At 30.7% G+C, this 9580-nt stretch overlaps 1 protein-coding gene across 1 annotated transcript; it reads right to left on the minus strand.

Annotated features, from left to right (window-relative positions):
* Window positions 1-1272: 1272 nt before the first annotated feature.
* Window positions 1273-7703, minus strand: CSLA02 (cellulose synthase-like A02). Its single transcript, XM_085701796.1, has 9 exons — window positions 7173-7703; window positions 6946-7044; window positions 6165-6417; window positions 3684-3794; window positions 3358-3494; window positions 3005-3118; window positions 2696-2895; window positions 2371-2604; window positions 1273-1869 (listed from the first exon to the last, which is right to left on the minus strand). Exons 1-9 carry the CDS (start codon window positions 7497-7499, stop codon window positions 1716-1718), a joined length of 1629 nt encoding a protein of 542 aa, XP_085557922.1. The 5' UTR covers window positions 7500-7703; the 3' UTR covers window positions 1273-1715.
* Window positions 7704-9580: the final 1877 nt, after the last annotated feature.

The raw sequence follows: 9580 nt of genomic DNA on the forward strand, positions 1-9580 counted from the left end.
AATTTACATTGATTAGTTTAATTTCTATACATCGACAATGTAAAATATTTTTAACATGTATAAAATTAAATCACACTATGATGTCATATTTTTAGATTAGTTAGTAAAATATTTTCACAAATATCTATTTATTGTTATTTGATCGAATACATTCGTAAAAAAAATGTTACACTTTCATTGCACTAAGAGAAATTAATTCCTATATTAATAGTGTATGTATCCTTTTCACTAATATTTTAGTGTGGATTGAGTGTGGGCATAATTTGCAATGTTAACAAAATCAGACATTAAATTAAAGTGATAAAAAATATTGAAAAGGTTCACAGACAAAGACACTTTTGCTTGAAGTAACAAAAATGACAATCCATCATTGTTGTCATCACAAGTTACATGAGAGAATACCCAAAAGAAGCTACATTGTTTTTTTTTAATCCTTTAGTAAAACCCAAAACGATCCTTTGCTGTAAAAAGAACATCATCATGCCTTAAAAGACATTGTTGAGCAAACGGTTGTGATAGGGCAAAAATTAATTGAACCAATAACATGATGACAATTGGCATAAGAATATTGGTTAGTAGAAGCACAAGTCTACAGATGGAAAGAAATTATGATTGATGTTGTGGTCTTATACTTTTATATATATACAACAAACAGCACATGATATGTTGCATGTGAGTTCTTATCCTAAAGTTTATTTTTATATGATATAATTGAAGCTATGACAAAAAATGGAAAATGGTATCCCATATGCTTTACTCACATAGTAATATGCCTATTAAGTAATAATAAGGGGAAAGAAAAAATGAAAAAGGAGAAAATGACATTTTATTTTGACTAGTGAAAATGACTGGATGATTTGCAATGATTTTACTTCTGAATTCAAAGAGATATTTATTTTTACTCAACTCAATGAATTGTAACTTAATTATTTTTTTAAGTGTTAATAAAGCACAAGGTGTGTGTATGCATAAAAGTATACCCTTGATCTAAGCATAGACCCCAAAATCGTAGTCGAGTGGTATAAATTGAGACGTTGAAGAAATATTAAGAAGGATGTTTTAAATCATCAACTATAAGCTTGTGAATCTTGGGAGATGGTCTCGTTTTACTATAAGCACTCGTCTCAAATAGTGTTTTTATTCTTTTGTACAAACCAGATATCTTTGCGCACAACTATAAAAACTAATTCATTGGATTCGTTAAGATTACACACAATAAAGTTCTTCTTCAAGATTTTTTTTCCCACAAATAATGTTGTCAAAGAATCAGTATACGATAGCAAATATGCTAAGTTGAAATTGATTCCTCAAAAGTGCATAATTTATCCACCAAATTATTTGTCACAAATTATGGAAAACTAATAAATAAAGGTCCAACAAAATATATAACTGTAAAAATCTCACCAAACAATCTATGCAAACAAAAACCACACTATCTAACAGTCTAAAGCTCTAATTTAAGCACTTTTTTTTTTTTTTATAGATCTTGGTTGTCTTCAAGCCTTTGTACTCCATTGATTACTTCTATCTTCTTGATTGATGACAATGAAAATCTTGGAAAGAACTTATCCTTCCCCTAAATTAACTGTAGATTTGGTGTAGCGTTTCGTTGCTCGAAGAATTTTAGACTCCCTTCTTGTACTTTGTAGAGGAGAAACTAGGACAATATCGACACGACACTTACGAAACTTTAAGGATTTTGGCTCAAAGAGATTTTACACTATGGTTCCAACATAACCAAATCCTACAATTGAGAAGGTTAAGGTTTGAAGGAAGAGGTAGATAAAGTAGTTGTGTTTTCCATGCACATAGTCATAGCATCCACAAAAGAACAGAAACACTGCAAATCCTAGCTCCAAGAAATTAAGCCTGCTCATGTTCAAAAACACATTATTGTTAGCCATAACAAAAATTACAAGCCTAATATGATACTTCAAAATTGTAGTTAATAGTGAACTATAGTACAAAACTAGGACAAAATTCCCCTTTGTTTGGAACTCAAATCACAAGAAAACAGCAAAATATAACCTTATAATATTATGAGTTCATTCTATAATAATTCTAATTTGTGTTTTTATAGAATCTTCTGTCATGTGCATATGGTTATATTCTAAAATCTTCTGTAAGGCTCATGTGCATGGAAGAAATGTGTATACCTACTAGAAACAACAAAATAACAAGAGTGTCACAAATTATTAATATTTCCTTCAATCATGAAATTATTGGCCAAACTACAAGATTCCTTTAATGCCAGCTAGTGTGAGTGACAAGTGACAACCACAATGAAGATGTAGAATTTGAGATTTAGACAAAGATACTAAAAGAAGATACAATTATTTTGTTTAAGAAATAGATAAATAAATAACTGACCTTTCCATAAATTTGGATCTTGTTTTCTTTTGAACTTTGACATTGGTTTTCTTGGCAGCATCTCCAGATTTGTCTTTTTTATTGTTGTTGTTGTTAACGGAATCTCCAAGTTTTTCGGTCACAACCCATTCATTAGCCCTCCCATATTCTAGCAAACCAATTAGGGTCGCCTTGGTACGGTGTAAAGACATGACATTCTCGAAAAGGATCCAATAGAACAAAAGGTGAATTGACCTGCAAAAGTTTCACACGATGAGTTTGATATAAGAACAGTGAGTGCATGTTTGAATTGACCGCACAAAACATGATAGAAAAGTAATCGGACCTTGGTGTTCCGACCGAGTTGAGAATGGTGATGATGGAAGGAATGTAAACAGCTCCCCAAATTGGAACATGAACCTCAGGAACCAAAATTGTGAGGGGGATTACAAGACAGTAGAAGAAGAAAGTGACCATGTGAGCTACGATCTTGCGAACAAGGAAAAAGCTGTATATGACATATACTTTCTTCCAGAACTTCACTTTCTGCACACAAAAACCAAAACAAAACATCATTAAAATTCAGAACATAAATGAAATTATGATTAAGTTTTTTGGCTCTTCATTCTTAATCTTAACAAACAAACAAACATACCTTGTTCCTTATAATCTCCATCGCCATTTTGCGGAACAGATTAGCAGGACCACAAGACCATCTGTGCTGCTGGAATCTGAAGGCTCTCAGAGTACTTGGAAGTTCACTGTTTGCCTATAACAAGAAAATGGCAACAATAAATATCATATTGTAATATAAGAATGTTCTTATGCATTAGTCTAGTCATTAGTCATTACAGTCAAATATCGACCGCTGAATTAAGGTATAATCCAAATTCAATGGTCGAAGTTTGACTACATCGACTGGACTGCTGCAAAAGATTATGAGCTAGGACTAAAACAATCATACGATTCACAATCTATAATGCAGTTAACTTAGGATATAAGATTTACCTGGAGGTCTCCAAGGTACAAAAATTTCCATCCCCTAAGACTTGCTCGAACAGCGAGGTCCATATCTTCCACTGTTGTTCTGTCTTTCCACCCTCCTGCTTCATTGATAGCAGCAATTCTCCAAATACCGGCCGTCCCTGCATTCAGGTTCCAAAATACGAATCATTAGTAAGTAATTGATGTAATCACATGTGCCACAGTGTGTAAGGACTACAAGTTATAAGATAATGCACCCAAATATGTCGGTTCAAATCCACATATTCGCATGACTAACGACCAATTACTAACATTTGTCGATGAAAAACATAAGGTATAAAGTGAATTACCATTGAAGCCAAAGAAAGCATGAGTAGCTGATCCAACTTCTTGCTCAACTGTGAAATGGTAATCCAAAGACATCTCTTGCATTCTTGTCAACAAACATTCATTTGCATTCACTGTCACAAAAACCATTCTCAATATTAGTAAAACAATACATCCTTAATTTTATTACTAAAAAAATCACACTAAGGTTTTGACTTTTTTACTTTTATGTTTTGGTTAATTAACTTTAACTTTTTCACAAGGTAAGGTTTATCTTGATGACCAATATCATTAGGTAAGGTAAAGTACACTATCACAGGACAAATGCATAATTCCGTTACAGTGGCCAACCAAAAGGTACAAAAAGAAAAAGTCATCTTTGGACCCACATAAACACATGATTTTTATTTAGCAAAAAATCTTACAAAACAAAAATAAAAAACTATTACTAAAATGAAAGCAAGATTTAAAGCAATAAAGTATACCTAAATAAATAAATAAACTAACACCACTACTACTTAGTATTATTAATGTGTGTATAAAAATACAAATACCTAACCAAGTATGATTATTATGAATGAAATTAAATTAAGAAATAGTTTTGGTTGTGAAGTGACATAAGAAATGAAAAGAGGGAATAGTTGAAGTGTCGGCAAGAAAGGGTAAGGTCGACCATAAGACACATGGTGCTACCCACACTGACACATATTATTATTATTTTATGTTTTTATCTAAACCCTAAATATACTGCAAAACCACGTGGGAAGTGCCTTTGATGGAACTAGTAGAAAACTTTGATATTTGGATGCATTCACATATCCCATTTTTACCCTTGTTCCATTTTCTTTTTTTGACCCAACCCTTGTTCCATTTTCTTTTTTTTTCTTTTTTTGACCCAAACCCTTGTTCCATTTTCTTTTCCTAAACATGTTAACTTTTTTTTTTCTTAAGGAAAACATGTTAACTTATTGATTGAAATAACACACTTAATTAGTATTTAATTATATTTTACTCTTTTTATTATAAAGTTGAATTATTTCTTCTAATAAAAAAAGACTAGCATCTACATAATTTTCACATTATGAGAATTAGACCCGTTCTTGTTTTTGAGTTGACCCACATTGGATCTCTACATAATATATGTTAGAGAAATGATATTTTGACAACCACTTTTTGACAAGTTTTGGACAACTTTCTCTCTCATACTCACATGATGTTGTTATCCTCTCTCTTCCTTTTTCTCTCTCCATTGTTTTTGACCAATAAGAAGTGAGAAAAACAAGGTTGTCAACAAAGTTGTCATCAAATGGATGTCAAAATATCATTACTCTATATGTTAATTCACATTATCAACTCTAATATTTTTTTTGAAGGAATTATCAACTCTAATATTATTTACTATGTTTATTTTCCTTGACAAAATAACCTATTCATGACCCCACATAATATTTTTGCTAAATTTAGAAGTTCAACTAAATATCATAGCCGCCCAGGTTTTTTTTGTAACATTATTATTAATTGTTAGAAAAGTAGAAGTTTTTTTTCTTTTTGAAGAGTAGAAAAGTAGAAGTTGAACTAGTTGTTTGTTCTATTTGTTTCTTCTACTTAATAATAATCTTCCACTTTTTAATTTTAGGGTTAATTAAGTTTTTAGTCCCTATAAATATTCACAGTTTTGTTTTTAGTCCCTACAAAATAAAATCACAATTTTTAGTCCCTGTGGCATTTTCCTTAAGCATTTTAGGGACCAAAAATGTTGATGAAAATTTTTGTAAGGACTAAAAATGCTGATGGAAAAAATTTATAGGGACTAAAAATACTGATGAAAATTTTTAGAGGGACTAAAAAGTGTGATTTTATTTTATAGGGATTAAAAACAAAATTCTGAATATTTACAGGGACCAATTACTTAATTAACCCTTAATTTTATATTAACACTAATCAAAATTCTAAAGTATGAGTCGTTGGTGTTCCCTACCCGTGATTGAAGGGTTTGTTTTCGTGGACCCATTCCCCTAAACCGGGCTAACCCAAGTCAAACAAGGACAAAATTGGAAAAAGCAAAAAGTACACTCTCCTACACAATCAATATAAAAAACAACATCACATAATCATTTCTATTTTATTTTCTTTCATTTTTAATAAATGCCAGCAAGCCACCGACACTATGAATCTAGAAATTCATCAAACATAAAAATAAAACGTTAGTTTTTACTATTAAGTAGTAACACTAGTACAAGTCAAATATATTTAGTTACACTATTAATCAATGTAATTGTCATATACTTAAAAATCATTTGACTTTAATCATATCATAATTATTTCTAAAACCACAGAATTGTTAATAGTGTAAATTTTTTATCAACAATGTATCAAATTTAAACTCGGACTAAAAAAATGATTCGTACGATTATTTGTTAACAATGTAATCGATTTACACCGACATTATATCAAAATTAAACACAAATTAAAAGATGATTAGTGTTAATAATTGTTGTGCTTACCAAATCTCCAACGACCTTGAACAAGAGCAATTTCAGGATTACCAACAAGAAAAGGAATGGCTCTTCTAAGAAAATCAGGAGGAGGACTAAAATCAGCATCAAATATGACAACATATTCACAATGCTTGACATAGCTACGTTTTAATCCTTCTTTCAATGCACCTGCTTTGTATCCACCTCTTGTTTCTCTAATTTGGTATGTTATATTTATTCCCTTACTTGCCCATCTTTGGCATTCCATTTCCACCATTTGCTGCATTCATTCATGAAATTAAATTAAATTATTTTTCTCATTTCATTAATAACAACTAAACGTACTAAGAATTTAATGCTCTATTTAATTCCTCAACACCCCCCTTTTAATTAAAAAAATCTAAATTATCAATTTTGGGATTGGAAATGATTTTTATAATCAAAGTCTTAATCATCATTTACTAAACAAAAAAAATTGAGTCAAATTGAAAGAAAAAAAAACTTTTGTTGGGACTATCACTTTGAATGGAAATAGTATACATAAATTTCATACATTAGAAAAATAAATACAATTAGTCAAAATTAAAAAAATGAAAAAACATGGTCTTAAAATGACATTAAATTTGGCAAAATTACCGAGCCACGGTAATTTTGTAAAAGCTTAAAAATGTAATTTTTATTGAAATCAGTGTAACATCGTCATTATGCTAAACTCATTGTACATTGAAAATAGAGTAAGAAAATGCAGATCCTTATTGGGTGATTGAAGAATTAAAACTGAAAAATTTGACATGAATTTTTGGAATACCTTAACAACAGGGTCAGTAGAATCATCAAGTACTTGGATCACGAGTCGATCCGTCGGCCATGAAAGCCCACAGGCCGCTCCAATCGAAACCTTATAAACCTGTAATAGAAAAACAACATTAATCAGAATGCACGAGTCTTTTACTAGTTTTTACCGTAAAAAAAAAAAAGTTACCAAAAGAATCCAAAAGAACAAAAACAAAGAACATAAGAGAATCTTTCTCTGACCTCTCTTTCATTGAACATTGGAATTTGAACAAGAACAACAGGAAAATTAGAGCCACCAAGTTCTTCATCATCTTGAAGAGGCTCATACTTATAACGTTGTTCAGGTTTTTTCCAAAAGAGCTTAACCAAAATAATAACAAAACCCATATAAACTCTTTCCATGAAAAGCATAAGTGCCATTGCTAATGAAATGTAAACACAAGCATTCAAAAATGGTACAATTAATGGTGCTTTCATTACATCCCATATCATCTTAATTTGACTTGACACATCATAGTTCACTTGAAATGACTCTGGTATATAAACTTTAGGTTCTGACTCAACCATTTTGATGAGATCTCTCTATCTCTCTTTTAAAATTGCCCTTTAATTTCTTTCTCTTTACACCCCCTAAAAATCAAAACTTGTTAAGAATGCCTATGAATGTGAAACAAACAGAGGCATTCTTTGTAGTTCAAGACAGTGAGAGAGAGAGAGAGAGAGAGTGTAAGAGAGAGAGAGAGAGAGAGAGAGAGAGAGTGTGAGAAGGGCAATGAGTGTAGAGATAAAGAGGTTACTTTATAGTCAGACACTATGGTGATAGATTTTTCCATCTACCATCAATGTTTTTTAATATATTTAATATTGCTATTTATTGTGAATTATTGATTGGTTCATTTTATTTTTTTTCCTTTTTTATTTTTTTTTAGTCTTATTCATTTCACAGAGTGTCTTTTGCCTCACTGGAATGGAATATGCTGCTGTGTGCTTCTTTTATAACTAGACTATAATTTTATTTTGACTAAGAATGTAACTTCTGTAACTTAAGTTTAGTTTAATTTTTTAGTCAAAAAAAAGTTTGGTTTAGTTTTTTCAACTATTGTTTTCTTTGACTTAATTTCTTGAATTTGGTTATTTTGAAATCAATAATTTATGTCCATTAACGGATGATTACGGGTTAGAACCATTTTAATCGAACTTTCTTTATCTTTTAATCGAATTTCGGATTACTAAAACTTCTTTCTCTTGCGAATTAGAAGGGCACTAAAAAAATGTTCATAAAAAATAATTACTTGAATATGAAAATTAATTTATTTAAAAATATATGAATATAGAAATATTGAATGTGCACTATTCTGGAAAGGAAAATGATATATTCAGCGAAAAATTTCACGCGAAATTATCCCGAGCTCGTGCATTCTGGCTTTCTAGTGTTTTAATTGACCAACCGTTTACCCCATCGAGCGTGAATTCCGGCAAGAAAAAAATTTAATTGGTTAAACACTTTTCGCTATGCAATCGTGAGACAATTGATCGCGATGCATAGCACTCCTCTTCTGGATATTATATTTATTATTTAAACAAATTATTTGACTAATTAGGAAATTTCCTTCTATATAGTAAAAAAAAATAAAAATTACCTTTTATATTTCCTTAATACCAGCAGGTAGGGGTGTTCAAAACCGAACCAATCCAATAGAAAAACCGCAAACCGAACCAACCCAAACCGAAACCGCAAAAAACCGCATTTGGTTTGGATGTATTCGGATCACTTTTTTCCTCAACCGCATGGTTTGGTTTGGTTTGCGGTTTTCATTCTACCAACCGAACCAAACCAAACCAAACCGCAACATAAGAAAAACACTAATTAAATCTATGTCTCTTAAACCAATACTCATTGAAACTCAATGGAAACTTCTATAAAATGACATATTTTTTCTCTTGTTAAGTTTCTTCTTTTGCTTTTTATTTTAAAAATATATTTATGTGCTACTTGAACTTTTAAAGAATGATAAAATCTTAGTCTTTACATTTCTTTCATAATAGAATTACTTTTTGCCCACGTTTTTAATTTGGTCTTTGTTGTTTGGTGAAAATGAAATTGTAATGTGGAATGAAACTAAAAACATTGTCGGAAACATTGTTGAAAATATGTTGTGTTTTACATTTTTAACTCGATTTTAATGTTGGAAATAAAAAATTGTATTGTATCGAAAAACCGCTCCAACCGATCCAACCCAAACGACATTGGTTTGGTTTGGTTTGGTTCGGATTTTATTTTAAAAGTCAACCGAACCAAACCAAACCGCATGCTTTTTTATCTTGCGGTTCGGATGACTTTTAACCTCAAAATCGAACCAAACCGCACCGCGAACACCCCTACCAGCAGGTTATGAAGTACGATTTCTGATATGTGAATTCCCTGAATGTCCTTTTTAATACTTTTTTCTATTTGTCAAAAAAAAATACTTTTTTCTATTTCATTTGAACTATTCTTAAAAAAAAAAATTGGTCAAAACTATTCTTAAATTTAATAACTACTCCCTCTGTTCCTTTTTAATTGTCACATTTTAACTTTTTACACAAACCAAGACAACAAATACTTTTACTACTTTTGATACAACAAATTATCTTTTTCCTATAATAAC

Source organism: Medicago sativa, chromosome 4, assembly GCF_051527215.1.
Source record: "Medicago sativa cultivar Bolivia chromosome 4, Bolivia_mono, whole genome shotgun sequence".
NCBI classification, from domain to species: domain Eukaryota; kingdom Viridiplantae; phylum Streptophyta; class Magnoliopsida; order Fabales; family Fabaceae; genus Medicago; species Medicago sativa.